Source organism: Sander vitreus, chromosome 23 (genome assembly GCF_031162955.1).
Source record: "Sander vitreus isolate 19-12246 chromosome 23, sanVit1, whole genome shotgun sequence".
Taxonomy (NCBI): domain Eukaryota; kingdom Metazoa; phylum Chordata; class Actinopteri; order Perciformes; family Percidae; genus Sander; species Sander vitreus.
Window position 1 is genome coordinate 14,910,110 of NC_135877.1, and position 17,003 is coordinate 14,927,112.

The 17,003-nt window shown below is 42.3% G+C and overlaps 1 protein-coding gene across 1 annotated transcript in view; it reads left to right on the forward strand.

Moving 5' to 3' along the window:
- snd1 (staphylococcal nuclease and tudor domain containing 1) overlaps window positions 1–17,003 on the forward strand; it is a 179,365-nt gene that overhangs the window by 28,917 nt on the left and 133,445 nt on the right. Inside the window, exons 11-15 of the mRNA XM_078281396.1 lie at window positions 484–585; window positions 8,882–8,982; window positions 10,682–10,792; window positions 12,411–12,483; window positions 16,255–16,396. Of these exons, the coding sequence (XP_078137522.1) occupies window positions 484–585; window positions 8,882–8,982; window positions 10,682–10,792; window positions 12,411–12,483; window positions 16,255–16,396 (529 nt within the window). The remainder of the gene's footprint in view (window positions 1–483; window positions 586–8,881; window positions 8,983–10,681; window positions 10,793–12,410; window positions 12,484–16,254; window positions 16,397–17,003) is intronic.

Sequence of the window (17,003 nt, forward strand, 5' to 3'; positions counted from 1 at the left end):
CCATAACTATGCACATAGTGTAAGCTCACCTTTTGTGCATCAGTTTAACACAAAGTATCTTTGCCTTGGCTGTTTGCATCCGTGTCCTTGGTAACTATTTTTTGGTGCAGTGTGTGACAGTATTGACAGCAAGAGTGTTTGAGGGAGGTGTTTGTGCGACTGTGCGTGTGTGAAATGCTGCTTTTGACGTTAAAATCATTCAGTGAGTTCAGAGTCTAGATCCTCCCTGTCACGGGACTGAAGTAGAGGGAAAAGACGGAACAAACGAGCTGAATCTGTGTGTGATTCTGTGTTTATGTCTGTATGCGTGATGTGGGGGCTTGTTTTTCTGTGTGTGCGCGTTTCTCTGAGGTCTGCATCTGCAGCGGATATGTTGAGCCTCGCAGCTTTGACAGTGCAATGTTAATAATCTTTCTCTTTCCATTCTGTCTTCTCTTCCCCCCACCCACATCCTCTTCCTGACCCTTCTCTCCAATTTCTCAGGAGAAGAACAAGGACAAAGACAAACGTTTCCGTCCGCTCTACGACATTCCCTACATGTTTGAGGCCCGCGAGTTCCTGAGGAAGAAGCTCATAGGTAAAAAGGTAAGAATCAGTGACAGAAATTGAAAGCTCCCAATCACTGTTTGGCTCTTTGTGTGTATGCGAGTATGTGAATCAACCTGATTTGTCTCTGATCAGCTTTTAATAAATTAGACAATAGCTCTAAACAGGGATTCCCCCAGTGGCTGTACATACGCACTAACACCCTTTACTCCCCTCATCGGTAGCCAAACACATCTCTGAAGCCCTGAGCTAGATATATATTTCTTCCCCTTTCTAGGTTTGAATACCAAGTACTCCTGGTAGATGCCCTGGGGCTTGGTATTGGCCGGGACGCACCCTTTAAACAAGCAGTGTTGATTTCCCCCTCTTGTGTCTATTGATCTACCAAGTCTGTACGCCTAGGGGGCTGCTATGATTTACGCACATCTGACCCAGCAGAACCCAGCACTGAGCTAGAGACAAACCACCATTTGAGCATCTGCCCTTTTTGTGTTAAATTTAATTATATAAACTCTGATTTGAGGTTGATTGTCTGAGAGAAAAATAAATACAGTACTCAAACTGACTTACATTAGGTTTAGTGTTTGAAATGGTTTAGGTACAACTAAATAGTGAGTACTGATTCGTAACCAGATTCGAGACCAGCACTGTCCAGTTTGCCAATTTTGTCTTAGATTTGAAAATAGTTTTCAGCGCACACAGTAGATTTTTCTGTTTTTTCTTTTCTTTCTTCTTTTTTTACATCAGAGTCCTCTCAGCAAATCAGTAAAATGAAGCCCACATTGTTGGTGGCAGTAATGGCACAGGCTGAGAAGGCGGCTGTTGCTCGCAGGCATGCCTGGAGCTGTTGTCCACTGCCTGAGTTGAATGATGCTTTGTTTTTCCAAATAGCTCACTCTTAACACTTGTCAGACTCAGAGGGTCCACATTATAATGGGGGCCATTGTAGAAAAGATTGGAATCTTTCAAGCAACAAACATGGAAAACTTTGTCAAAATGGTGCATTTATGCACAATCATACTGACAAAAAGACTTCCCTAGTCAGACGTTATCTCATAAATGCCATACTGTTTTGCAGCTGACTTCCGATTTTGCTGAAGTATCAGATTTTGGAGCTTAAACCTCCACAAATCAATTCTCTGTGTCCCAACCAGTGTTTGTTGACTGGCTGAGAATGTACAAAACAAATGTACAGATTTCAGCACCCAGACAATAGATGAAACAAACTTTTCGAGGATCACCCACTTTCATAAGTGTATGGCTAATTAAAAAAAATTTGCTGTACAGCCTGACAAACACAAAAACATTCACCCACTCAAAGCCAAAAGATTTCCTTTTGGCATTCAGTACAGGCGTGAGATTCACATCGCTGTCCCAGCCTTTCATCACAGTCATTTTAATCATCCTCATTCATGTTTTTTTAATGACATAAAATTCTGCCATGAGCTGAGTTTTGACGAGTGAAGCGAGAATAATGATTCTGCTGTTTATTTGTGGTGTTCCTGTTGCGGGGATAATGAGTGTGTTTGTGAAGGGGATAGGGGGACTATAGCCTTGTCAAGGTATACAAATAATCCTGTGCAGACTATGCCATTAGCTTGATAAGAAAATGTGTGTGAAGCTCAGGTTTTTAACACCACGCCATATAAAGTGTGTAAAGTACCAATTTTGGCTTGTTGGTCGAAGTGAATGTCTGCATTAAAACACAGTGGTAACATATACACACATGCTAACCCACACCAGTCTACTGTGACAGTTAGCTGTTTACTCATGCTAGCACCAATGGCATGCAACCCAGAGAAAGGGAACAATACTAATTGGATAAAATAATTTAGTACACAATAATCATGCATGCATAACACATAACAACATTTGTACTTCATACCTTAAAGTGTTCAATGTGTTTTTATAAGTGCCTTCATCACACTCAACCACAACATCGAAATCCTTCTGTTGTTTTTATGCCCGTTTAAAAAAATATATATATTACTTGTTTAGACTCTAGGGTGTTTCAGTAGTGTTTATCGGAGAGGAAAGTATGCATGACTGTGTATGTGTCATAAGGAGTTAGTGTCGTAAGCGTGATAAAAGCATGCATGATTTTACCAGAGTGCGTCAGTGGCCCTGTTTAGTCTGCATTACAATGCGTCCTGGATGATTCAATCACATGTTGACGGCTTTAAATGCAGGTGGAAGTGCACACCACAGCGTGGAGAGATTTGATCACTGAGGCTACAGTTGGAGGCGGTGGTCATCAGGGGATCTGTTTGTCAGATGCAGGGTGGTGTGAATGCAAATGGAACCTAATTGGTGCTGTAATATGTGATAAGAAGACACACCTCTAAAGCATAGTCCATAAATTACCATCTACTCTCCCTCCAATTACTTTTTTTTTTTTTTTTTTTTACACTTCCCTTCTTCGTCATTAAGATATACATATATATTTATATACATTATACGCCACTTTATTCCTCTACATTTTATTAGTATTGAAGTTGTTTCTTCCAAGGGTGTGCTTATAGGCTCTCACAAGTGAGTTAGGTTAAAATGGAGCGCTCTTGCCCATTTGCCAGCAATGCAGCCTCCTCCTTCCTCAATCTGCAAAATCAATAACTGAGGATTTCTGGAACGTTGCTTCCCTCCCATGCCTTTATTGTTGCTAAGACACAAGGCTCTAGGCACAAGCTAAAGCTCTAAATTAAACCCTCTGTCACCATATGTCGTGTTTTAAAAAATAAATAGAGGCCCTAAAAAAACTGCAGTTTTTTGAAGGTACACGCGTCACCCTTCAGCTGCCTTGGCAACAAAAAATAATTATTTTGGATGAAATAATCACAGGCTCTCCAATGGTGAATGTTTATTTGCAAGCACAATACTTAACCCTCAAGGTTTTAAAGTTAATCCATGCTACCTTGGCCTACTTGAATTGTCAAGTTGGATGCAGGTAGGCGCACAAGTGTACATAAGCATGTTGGACTCCAACAAGGAAAGGACTTCAGTCGACCCACTTACTGTCATCCTGTCTCTGAACACTAAGCTCTATAGAGACAGATTTGGAGCAGTAAGCATTAGTAGAAGACTCTAAGACCACTGCATTCCATGAAATTCTGCTCCAGAGAGCTCCTCTTTCTATCTTTTTTTTCTTCTTTTATTTTTCCTCTCGGACACAAACCAAGACAAAAGATTTTACCTCAACAGTGGGGTAATTGGGCCTTGACCCGCTGGATTTCAAAGGCAATACTCTGTCAGGTCTGGGTCTTACATGAAAAGAAGAAAGGGAGGAGAACTTGAGTCGCATACAGAGGTGTGACTGCAGATCTTATCAGATCATTAAAAGTGGATCTTTGCGTCATCTAGTTCAAACTGGACTTGACCAAAGCTAATTGTCCCATCCAGTAACAAAGTAGAGTTATCAGATTGACCTGTAGATATTCCCCTTGACAGTATTCCATTTCAAAGCCCAAGACTGCCTGAGAGTGCAATGCATTGTGTGTAGGGATGCACCGAATCGAGATTTTTGGGGTTCGGCCGAATACCGAATCCACTGGTTAAGATTCTGCCGAAACCGAATACCCAATCCTACTCCCATTCTCGGTCCATTAACACAGTAAATGCATTAATGAAGTAAACAAATGGTTAACACAAGTTTTTAGCTGTGACTGTCCTTCCTTTGCTGTACCTGAAGTTGCTGCATTTTGGCTGCTGTCTGTAGATTCCTTCATGCACAAACTCGTATTCTTTCGGATGTTTCATACGCAACGGTTTTAACAGCAGCGATGTTGTGTATTGTTTAGGGTCCCTGCCACCACGAGACAAATCGGCATTGCAAGTTGAACATGTAGCTCGACTTGAATCGCCTTCTTTTGAGTGGAAGTACTGCAAAACAACACTTTTTCTGCTCCAGTTCTGCACCAGTTCCATTTTCACTTTCTCACAGCCTACTGCATTGAACGGTCCACCTACGTAAACACCTTCCCGTAATCAACGGCGGCGTCATTACGTCGACCAGCGTAGAGCGCATAGTGCAAGCGTAGGAGTTTAAAAAGCCCAATATTCGGCCAAATCCGAAGCCTGGATTCTGTGCATCCCTAATTGCATGACTAGGGAAACAAGGAGATTTTCCCCTGACTGAATTTTCTAGGATGTGACTAAGCATTATCTATGAGTCTCAGTGTGCTGAGCAAAAGCTCAAAGCCATAATGCCACCGTGCCGCTTTAGGGGAATAAAGCTACATTAAATGCTTTTTTTCTATTAAACCCCCTATTCCTCATCTCTATAAGGAGAGTATGGTGCTTTTGATCTTTTATAAAGCGTGTCTAATATCATATTCAAAAGACTGCCCTTTTTTTGGCCAAGCAGAGTCAATATTTGATGGCTTTAAGAGGCAGAAAGGGATTTGTGCAATACCTGATCTTTGAAAGAAGACTTTACAGCTACAGGTGGTGATGATGAAATCTTGTCTTGTTCACAGCATAAACTCCAGCAACTATACATCCTTGATCAACTCTTTTGAATTCATCATTTACTTTTTTCTTGCCAGCCAAGAGCTACATGAGACATAAGAGAAGTTGATAAAAAGTTAATTATCACTTGGGAGGAACACTGATGCATTTTGTTTTCAGGTTGTCCGTCCAGCCCATTCTTTTGAAAGTGATATCTCATATATTAGGGGAACACCTATTTGAGAGAGAGAGAGAGAGAGAGAGAGAGAGAGAGAGAGAGAGAGAGAGAGAGAGAGAGAGAGAGAGAGAGAGAGATATCCACTTGGACTCGAGGATAAACTGACTAGATTTCGGAGGTCAAGGTCACTGTGACCTCAAACCCATTTTGGCCATGCTGAAGTTATGACATTAGGGGGCTGTTATGGCCTTTAATTGACAGGACAGCTTGAAGACAGGGACATGAAAGTAGAGAGAGGGACGACATGCAGCAAAGGGCCGCTGCTGGATGTAAACTGCACTGGTTTAGGGAGACATACAACCGCAAGGCATTCATTCTAGTTCTCCTTTCACTCTGTCTGACAATCTGTCTTTCTATGTCTCCCCTCTCCCCCTCTCTCTTATTTTTTTAATATATATATATCCCCACCCCCATTGAAATAGCAGCGCTTGCATGGTGACATAATCCCAAAAAGCTCGATTTGGCTAACTTTATAAGTAGTGCTTCTTGTGCGCCTGGGTCTCAGCCTCAGCAGAAAAAAAGTCCAATGGAAATGTTGCATTAAGCCACTTATCAGGGTTGAGCACATTCGGATAATCCTGCATGCTCAAAGTGGCTCCTGTTATGCAGCTGCTTGTGTAGTACCGTTAGCACCAGAGTTTTCCCTTCTTATTGGTGTGCATGCGACTGTGCATATGCGCTGACAATACCGTGTGTGCAATGTGGTATTTGATGTGGTGTGTATTTGTGAGAGTGAGACTTGATTTGGGGGAAAGCTTCAGGTGTGTGTGTGTGTGTTAATGCATGTTGTAAAGGGTGTAAGCCTAACTGTCACCAGGTCCCATGGTTGACAAGATGGAGCTCCCTCTTCTTCTTCCTCCTCCCCTCTTTTCTCTCTATGTTGTGCTGCCCCAGGCTGAGGTTGTTTCCTTTCAGCACAGCTCAATTCATATAAATGATAGCTATCTGTGATTACAGCCTGCAAAAAACACAGCAGTGGGCCGACACAGCCTGAGTGTGCGCCCCATTAAGGCTGGATCCTTGGCTGCGGCCCGGGATCGAATATGATCTGCGGCCCTTTGCTTCACGTCATCCCCTCACTCTCCCCTTTCCTGTCTATCACTGTCTAGTAAAATAATGTCTAATTCCCGTTTTTTACAGGTCCAGTATGGCACTCTTTAGCTGCGCCACCTGAACTGAATTGTGATCATATTTGTTTCCACGTAGAACCCTAACGGCGTAAAATGCGCTCTTTGATTAGAAATTGATGTTTTGAAATTGATTGAACTTTTTTTATTTTATTTGACGGCAGATAAGATTAAAATATTACAAAAAAGAAACTCCCTGTGGGAGCTGGGTTACATTTAATAGGTGCAGCTGACAGGTGCTTATTTAAAGGACAATTCCGGCGCAAAATGAACCTTAATAACAGATGTGTACAGATGTGATCGTTCTCTGGGACATGTTTTCATGCTAATTTGGGCGGCTGTGGCTCAGTGGTAGAGCGGTCGCCTGCCAATCGGAAGGTTGGTGGTTCGATCGAGTGTAAATATGTGTGAATGTTGGCACCTTGTACGGCAGCCTCGGCCACAGCGTGTGAATGTGTGTGAATGGTTCCTGTACTATGTTAAAGCTCTTTGAGTAGTCATTAAGACTAGAAAAGCGCTATATAAGAAGTCCATTTACATTTAATCAAATGTGTTTGTGGCTTGAAAGAAGGTAGCGCGGACCGCTGATTAGCTTACAACGCTAGTATTCGGGGCACAGGGAAAGTAAAAACAAATCCCAAAGGGCCCACGGCACAGTATAACCAAAGCTGAAGTTATATAAACACAGAAAACCTCACATGCATATGAGCATGTCTGTATATACTGATGCATACTGATGCAGCACATAACAAAGATTTTTATTCTCCAAACAACACACAAACTCCCATTACAAGTACGAACATGTTACAAACATGATTCCTTTGGCACCGCAAACCAAAACTCCCCATGCCGCTTGTCGCCTCAGCAGAACAAAACATTGTCTCACACGTGTCCTGCTGTCCTTCTCCTTATCACTCCCCCACTTTCTAAGCCATCTACTGCCTCTCCCCCTCCGTCTCACTCTCCTCTGGGGGGTTCTTTTAGATAGCTTTGCCGTATCAGAAGATCGGTTAGATGGTCCGTGGAGAATGGGCCTGGAACTCCTCTAATCTAACATTGCTTGTTCAAAGTTTATAATCCTTTATTGCCTCGGTTAATGTGGAACTACTGGTTTCACAGCTTACTGCATCCAGCATTATATTTTTGCTTGTGGCTTTCAATCTCTTCCTCAAATCTTCTCTTTTTGTTTGTCATTTCTCATATACCTATTTCATTATGTCATTTTGTCGTCCAACTTGAGTTTTTCCTGTTTTTCATTGCTTTGTTGGTCCCCCTATTCTTCAATTACCCAGGCCTGGCAATGCTTTGCCAATAAACACAAATGTAACCAACGTAAAAGGTTTTCTCTCCCTTCGTTTGAATGGCTTCACTTTTCAATAAAGCTGAATAGACATGAAAGTCTGTCATGTTTGGGCTACGAGGAAATTGAGCTTCAATGTGGGAGTGAGGATAAAATAATTTCCTTCAAGACAATAAGTGGGTTATTTGCATGGTTACAAGATGAATACAATTGGGGGTGTTATTAAAAGTGAGGATATTGCATAATATTCTACGGATGAGGCGATCACAAACCCATTCTGTTGCTGATAGGTTGACGGTTAGTCAGGATATGGGTGCTATTAATGTACATTACGGTGCAAGGGGATTTTTATTTTTAACTGATGATACAGCTGCTGGGATCAAAATGTTGTCTCATAAAGGTTAAATTAAAATGTGTGGTGTTGGGACCAATTACTCTAAGTATGATTTCCTTGATTTTGTTTCCCTTTTCTTACCTCTATTTCGTCTTCCAACACCTCATTTTTAGCATACTCTTTAGAATGTAATGTTCCGAGCAAGTGTGTCCTCCAAAAACCATAATCCTTAACAGAAGCTCTTCTCTTCCCTTGCTCACGTCCCCATGTTCTCATCCTGTCCATCTAATGACAAGCCGACATCGTTCCATGTCCTGGTTAGCGTCTCTTTCATGTCCCTGTAATAGGCCTCTCTGCATTGTCTCTATTTGACTTTTGTCTACGCTGTGACTCTGTGATGCAGAGCCACATTTTTTCCCCCCTCCCACTCGGTTGACACGAAGCTCTTAAACGGTCGATTGTGTGTAGAGGTACGGCTGCACCCCTGCTGTTAGGGCTGTCTGCCTGCGCCCCAAAGCAGGCTTTCCCCATCAAATGCCTGTGGATATGTGTACACACAGCTGACTGACAAAATTGTGTCTGCAGGTTGGGTGTATTGGAGTCTGTCCCTAGGGAGCTGTTTTGAGTACACACATTGTTGGGTCATTTGGTCTCTCTCTCTCTCTCTCTCTCTCTCTCTCTCTCTCTCTCTCTCTCTCTCTCTCTCTCGCCCCCCTGGGGAGATCTACAGTTCTGCCTGATGTGATTCACACTGACTTGGGGTGACTTTGAGAACTGGGACAAACACACACAAGTCAGAACACTCCATACACTAATTATTACCATAACTGGTGTTGCTTTCAGTATTCTTGGCATGTTTTGTGACCTATTCTTTCCTTGCTTTGCCCCTTTAGGTCAATGTGACAGTTGACTACATAAGAGCAGCTACTGGCCCAGGAGAAGGCACTCCTGCATTCTCAGAACGCACCTGTGCTACAGTCACAATTGGGGGCATGTAAGTAGCACAGCTTATACTACTAAATGGTCTCTCTTTTGATTTAGTGTGTTCTATTTAGGTTTATTCTCCCTATTATTGATACAATTTAACAGTTACGACGAGCTTGCTGCATTATTCAATCATGCCTTTTATTTCTGTTTATTTGCAGTACATGCTACATTAACGCTCCAGTAGGAGTTTTACAAAAAATGCAGCCCTCCCTGGCAGATCATACATATTTAGTTTGTCAGTGTCAGGGACCTAACTAACACATTTCACACCAAACTGTCTCCCTGCGTAAAACTTTAAAAGTTAGGTTCATGTGATGTTACGACAACACAGAATAATCATTTGTAAATGCTTAGAACTTGTAATGCCATCATACATCATAAAGTAACCTGGAAGTGCTTCTTTGTATTTAAATTTTCACAAGAAGGGTCGCCTCAGTGCAAGCAATTATTTTCTATCTACAAACACTGCTTTGAGGAAATCTGGTTTATCGGTTTGAAACATTTATTTTATACAGTACCACAGATATAAACGTTATTAAAATACTCAGAGGTTCAAATTTAATCAAAACCGGATAAAGGGGCTTTAATGCCACGTGACTTGAATATCATCTCTTCTCAACCAAAAAACAGTTGAAAGCCGCGCTTATCTTCTGTTTTTCTGTCTGTATGACTCCGGACTTTATGTCACAAAGCACAGTTACATGCACACGTGGAAACCTAGATCCCTTCGCCATCAAAGCAGCAGCCCCGTTTGTCTGCGTGCGTACACAAATGTCAGGACCCAACCTCGTGACCAGCCAATTACAACCCAGCATTAGCCAACTGCACCAGCCGCTCCGCTCCACAGATAACAGCTGGCATGGCCTCCCATGAATGCTGAGGTCAGAGGGTCGAAGTGGTCAGTGGGGCAAATGTTTCCGACCTCCTATGGTCCTGTCTTAGTGAGTATTGAACTATTCACAATGTCCCTGCTTGTGGTAAGAGAGTTTGTGCTCAGTAGCACATATTTTGGAAGAAACGTGGTCTGCTTGAGACTTTGTTGGTGCCTATTAAAGTTATAAAGCCATGCTATTAAAGTTGTGCAGAGGTGATAAGGATAAGCTTGAAGCAGACAGGAAGTCCTCCTTGTATGATGTCCCATATCAAATGTGTCTAAATTTAGATAATAATAAAAATGCTGTCTGCTGGCACTGTATTAAAAAAAAAAAAAAAAAAATCAAAAATCAAATTAACAAGTGTAAAAGAGTCAATGGAAGCATTTTATTGGTGACAAAAAGAGCTGTAATATTGTGTCAGTTACCATGCCTGCAACACGAGGACAGATGCATGCACTTGATAGCACAAGCTCAGTTCTGAAGACTTTACTTCCTGTCCCTTCATTTTCTTTCTCCCACACATCAACCAGAACACTAATGTCCAAGGGCTAGCCACTAAGTGCTGCATTAGGGACAACAATACTCCCGTCTTTCTGCCCTTCATCCTCTCTTCAGTACATCCGTAGCACAGCGAGGAAGTGGTTAGTCAAGTGTGCAATGTCAACATTTAAGTGACCTTTGTTCCTTTGCAAAGCCACCTTTGGAATTCGTCATGCGTTTTTTTTTTTTTTTTGAGAGGTAGCTCACTTGGAATTCTGTGTGAAGCCAAGGGGAATGTTTGTTGGTTTTCTTATTAAAGTAAGTCTTTCTCTCTCCCTCCTCTTTCTGCAGTAACATAGCAGAGGCTCTGGTCAGTAAAGGCCTGGCTACAATCATCAGATACAGACAGGACGACGACCAACGCTCCTCCCACTATGACGAGCTGCTTGCCGCAGAGGCTCGGTGAGGAACAAAACGCTTTCACATTCACTCCTTCCATCTCCCTTTTACCTGAGCCTTCACATTTGACACAATGGGTCTCTCAAACACGTGTTCATTCGCATAAAGGCATTTGTAATTTTTAAATTGCTTCAGATAAAAACCTGCATGTGCGCACACTACACTAGTCTTCTAACCCTTTTACACAGACATACACTCACACTCCATGAGTTGTGCACGACCTTGACCATTTCTGCTCTTGGGAAGAGGAGAAAATTGAATATGACCTTGGGGCTTTTTTCCCCCAAATTGCTTTTACATTTGCTGTTGTATCCAACATGGCACAAGTAAAGCAACTCACTTAATATTTTTCAGAATTTATTTTAGCAGTGCCACCATCATAAGTCACAGCCCATAACAGCTGTTAACTACATTTCCCCAGAAACCATGGCATTGCTCTTAAATATTCACTCATACATATGTTGCCATGCATAACTTAGTTTTTAACATACATGCCTGTACACACATACACCTTCCCAAGTGTTGGACAATAAATCAAAGGCTCTCTCAGGCTCTATGAATATAATTATATGGAGGTGCGGTGGAGAGATTTAGTACGAGCTTTATTACTCTGCTATAGATTACGATCTGCTGGCTATAGGTAGAGCAGATGCAGCCACAGCCTCCTTTTTATAGGACTAACTCTTTCACTCCCCTCTCTCTCATGCAGTGTCACTGCCCACCTGCCCTCCGTTTCTGCTCTCTCCCTCCTCCTGCTTCCCTTCTTCTTTTGCACATTTTGTCCTTATTTCTCCACCCTAGCCGTTTTCGATTTTGTCCTCCTTTGGCCTTGCTCTTCTGTGTCTTCTCTTCTCCCATTTCTCTCTCTCTCTCTCTCTCTCTCTCTCTCTCTCTCTCTCTCTCTTTGTCCCTAGCGGGGTCTTATTAGAGTTGATGAGAGGTTTCTGTCTATAGCCTAGGTTTTATTTTTAGTTCCCACTGCACGAGGCCAGTGGCCTGCAGTCTTCAAGAAACCTCCTCCAGGCTATTAAATGCATGTACTATATACATGCTTGCATAAATGCACACGCTCAATCTTCGAGGCAATAGCCTGCTTCCCAGTGACCCATAGGTGGCATTATTCCACCCCACAGCCGCAACCACGGTGGTCATCTTCATCTCATACGGCCCTCGAGGCTTTTTAAAACAGCAATCACTAGCACCAGTCATCATCACTAAAGCCCTAGCTGGCTCTAAAGAAGCAACCCTTGGCTCTCCATTTCTCCCCATCCCTCCATTCTAACAATTTCATTTTATTTATTTCCTTTTTTTTCTACTATAATTTCTCTACCACCATTTCCACTTCATCATCTCAAGCCTGTAGATTATCTTGGTGGGGGGAAAAAAGTTTTCTCTAGTGCCTCCAGTTGAGCCGTAATGGCATTTCAGGGAAAAGAAACTGGTATGACTTTACGTCCTTCTTCATAAAGCCACAATGGCTCACTCTTTGTATCCACAGTGATTACTCAAAGAGCTCCCATTTCTTCAGGTCTGTTAAGCCTCCAGCTCTATGCTTTCTCAATGTATTATTATGGTGCTTGAGCTATATTTGTGAATTTCTTTTGTGTTTGACTGACTGTAGGGCCATCAAGAACGGGAAAGGGCTGCACAGCAAGAAGGAGGTTCCCATCCACAGAGTGGCTGATATCTCTGGGGTATGTGTCTTTTTGTGTATGTATACATAGGTTATAATCCTACACAAGGGAATGAAAGCTTTTCCATGATGTGTAATAGGACAAGTATCTCAAAATGCACTGATATAATTTAATATTCTACAAACAGTGGATTTACATTTCCCCACAACTCCCATGACACTCAAAGATCATCAATGCCCAAAAGCGACTGACTTTTTCTACCACACAGTAATGCGAGTCTCTCAGAAGACAATCTATAATCCTCGGCTCACACCTCTCCCACCCATCCCAGATCCTCACAGCCGGTTTCCTCATCTTAAAGAAACTAAGCGGCCTCTAAAAATAATCAGCACCATTAATAAAACCATCCGTGGTGCTTGGTTCTAGCTTGTTTACGTGTGCCCAGGGGCTTGATAGAGGCATCATTTGGCTAATGATGCCTGATTGGGAGTGCTCACCAAATGAACATTAGCACGGCGAATCCATACAATCTCCCAGTAACAAGTAATGGCCGATTGGTACACATTGTTTTTAATCATTTGCTTTTGTTCGCACGACCCTGGAAGCTGTTTTTTAAATCTGATCCCTATGTGTTTTCTGTTCACCCCATGCTCACTCTTTTCTTCAATCTGTAATTGAACAAAGGAATGTTTTCGATCCATTAATTCTAGAGACACTTAGTTTTCACGAGAGATGTAGTCCTACATGGCTACAGGCTGTCACAGTGCACTTTTATACCCAAGTGCAGTCTTCATTAAGTCGTTGTCAAACCGAGTGGCTGGATTAGACGAGCTCGCGTGGAGAGCAGAGCAGTGGAAAGTGTACTGATGGCACTCACACAGACTATAAATGCGGCACGTTAATGGCCATTGTCGCTTGTTGGGTACTGTTCTTGCTGTTGGCTTATTTCTTTAACATTATATTATTCTCACAACACCCAAGAGGAAAATTGATTGATAAGTCACCTTTTTGAAGCTACATTTCTTTACTTAATGTACCTATTTGAAATGACCTCAACATGATGGAGAATGGACCAAAAAGGTGACTTATTCACCACCAGACCTCAATTTTCCTCTTGGGTGTTGTGAGAATAATATAATGTTAAAAAAATAAGCCAACAGCAAGAACAGTACCCAACAAGCGACAATGGCCATTAACGTGCCACATTTATAGTCTTGGCTAATGGCTATCACCCCTCACACGTGGTAGTTTATTTTTATTTATTTTTTTTAAATCTCACAACTCAAATAGCTATTAAACCTCAAAAGTTCTGCAAAAGCTTTAACCTTTTTTTTATTCAGTTATTCAAGTGCCTTTTATGTATCTCTAGTCTTGTCGACTAGCCATCTCTTCATACATTTTGATAAGCCACTACATGATCTACTGTGAATGACTCAGAATTGAACTTCAGAAACATTAGCATCTCATTGTCTCTCACTTGAGCTCTCCTGCAGCGCTTGTACTTGGCTCTAAAGAGACATTTGGATAAATTAATCATGCCTTTTTTTTTTTTTCTTTTTTTTTAACTCTGAGTGGTCCACCAGATTTGGTGGTCATTTACAAGCTCTGTAAGTTGCTGTTTAAAGAGTCATCACCTCGCATTTGAACAGAGGCATTCGGCCAAGTTATTAAAGCTCTTTAACACCAATAGGACTTTAGTGTCTGGCTAATAAGTCTGACATTGCTCTGCGTAACTGCTCTCAGATGTTGTGCTGTTCCACATTGTCATCATCGTAACCTCCCCATGTCTTATTGTGTCAGCAGGACAGATAAATTACTGGACCTTGTAAAAATAATTATGACAGGAATTGTTGTGCTGACTGAGCAGCCCTGTGTTATTTCATCAGGGGTTTTAGTGCATTTTATACTTATAAAGACCCAGAACTGAATTGGCTAAATTGACCACGTTCTATGTGCAGCAACGACTTGGGAGTAGTTTCAGAGGGAGGTGCTCAATAATTAATTTACTTTAATAAGAAGAAAATGCAATCAATGCCACACCCTACTTCCATCTGGAGATTTTACACATCTTACTCATTAAAAACTGTCTCAGTAAGTCAGCACAGGCTGTGGTTGGCTTTACTTTGTAACATGATTGTGCTGTGTCATGCATTTGTGTGTGACATCAGCACTGTGAAGCCCCTCTAAACTCCCCCTTATTAGTGCCACTGTGTCAGTGGTTATTACTGTCAGGGTTTTAGGTCAGTGCCTTATATGCAGCTGCAACTCCTCCTCTCTCTTAGCATGTCCAGTAGGACACACACAGGATTTGCAGCCCCCCCCCCACACACACACCACAACCACCACATCCTTCCCATCCCTTCCCTCTTTTCTCTTCCCTTTCTGCTCTGTGCTACACGCCCACACACCCACGTGCACGGGCGCTCCCCCACATACACACTACTATACGTCAGCATCCTTTAGCTTGGTGGTAAAGGTTTGCTGAAAGGGATTATGTACATTGAGTGGGATGCAGTCACAAATAGAGCAGAGATTTATAAACGTATAGTGTAGGAGATGAACAGAGGTGGTGGGAGGAAAGTGGATAAAGCACTTGACTCACCTCATACCTCTAAAGGTTGCATAATGTGGTCCTCTCCTCTATCATGTCTCTTCCCTTCTTTTTTTTTCTTTTCTTTTCTTTCCTTTCCTGAACCAAGTTAGACTGCACATCCCAGTCACTGCAGGTGCTGTAAATGTGTTTGTGTGAATGACAGAATGTTGGATTCTGTGGTCTCCCACTCCAAGGGCTATTTTGACCTGCAGTGGGTGGAGTTCAGGTGGTGCATCTTATGGCTAAAGCACATACCCTTTACTCGCAACGTCCTGAGTCCCGCTGGTGATGTGTGTTGCGGGATGTCGCCAGTCCAGTTCTGTTACTGCCCTTTTGTGTTTCGTACCAATCTCTCAAAACGGGAAAGAAAATATCAACTCATCTAAAAACATGTCCTAGCAATGATTTTTGAAATTGGAAAACGCCATTTTAGTTCAGACTTTCCTTGTTTGAACTCCGCCCTTCCCTCTGAGCCTCTGCTATTTCCATAGCTGCACCCACGCACGCACACACGCGCTACTCTGGTCCATGACTGATTGTTGTGCCTACATGCTCGCGCCTGGAGTAGACACACATTAAATATTTTCTTTTATCGTTTATGAATCTGCCACTGCATCACCAGCCCTGTCTTGAATACGCAGGATTTAGCTCTGCTGTATTTTTGGCCCGGGCACAACAATAAGCCAGTGACTCACCCTTGCAGACAGAGACGGAGATGGAGGCTGGAGGGAGAGAATAATTTTTGATTGCACAAGTTACCAGACGTGTCTCAGCGAAGCGGAGCAGACTTCATTAGGCCGGACTAAGATTTAAAGATATCTGGAAAAAGCCCACACATTCTGTTGTCAATAAACCAATTTAGTCTGTCTTGTCTATTTTGGTTACTTTTCATTTGGCTGACATTTTTTTTTGGATGCTGTATCCAGGTTGATTTTGTAACAATTTTGGTATCAAATATTGTTAATGTTTTAGTTTCACTGAGGCCAATAACTTGAAATAACTCAATAATAAAAAGTCCACAGTTTTGTTCTTTAATACATAATTAATGTACGGATATCACAAGATTGTCTTTGCTTTACAACTGTTTAACAGTTATATACTTGTGTTTACAAATATAAAACTACCACATCCTTAGATTTGGCTCAATGAATTATCTTAAAAGAAAGTTGCACAACCTAAAGAAAGGGTCTTGCATCAAGCACTATCTAACCTCATTTCTTTGTCTTTTTGTCCATTAGGAGACACAGAAAGCCAAGCAGTTCTTGCCCTTCCTGCAGAGGGCTGGCCGGTCAGAAGCTGTGGTAGAATACGTCTTCAGCGGCTCCCGCCTCAAGCTGTACATGCCGAAAGAAACCTGCCTCATCACATTCCTCCTTGCCGGTGGGTAGAGCTTTTTCCTTGTGCAGTGCAAAGGTCACTTCCTTCAGTGTTATGTGACCTACTCACTATGTTTGTACAGGCATTAGTTGCTGCCGTGTGAAAGTTCATTGGCATATCATATGGTAAAAAAGTGTGTGTGTATTGGAGCAAATAAAATGTGCCACATTGAGACTTCTGCCAGCTCAGAGATCAGAGTGCAAGCTCTCTCCACACCTTTCAGTAGGCAACCCTGACAGGGCAAGGTGGGTAGCTGGGTATGTTGAACCAGCCACAGCCCACTGTCTTATAAAACACCAGGTGTGGCTTAAAGCATGTGTCCCCTTTGACCTCACCCTCCCATCTCTGGCTCTCTGCCAAGGTTGAAATATACTCATGCTCTGCTCTCTACGTCTTTCTAGTCTTCTTTATTTGAAACTGGCCACCGTGTTGAGCAAATGGGAGGTTAAAGTCCCGTGGATGGGCAGGTTCTGTCAGGGTTATAACGCTGTATGAGCTTGGTGGAAAAGGTGTCTCTTTCTTCTTTTTATATTCCTCTCTTACTCAAAGTGTCTGAGAAGAAAGTAAAGTTGTACCTTTTTTCAAAAACTTCTACCTGATGAGCAGTATA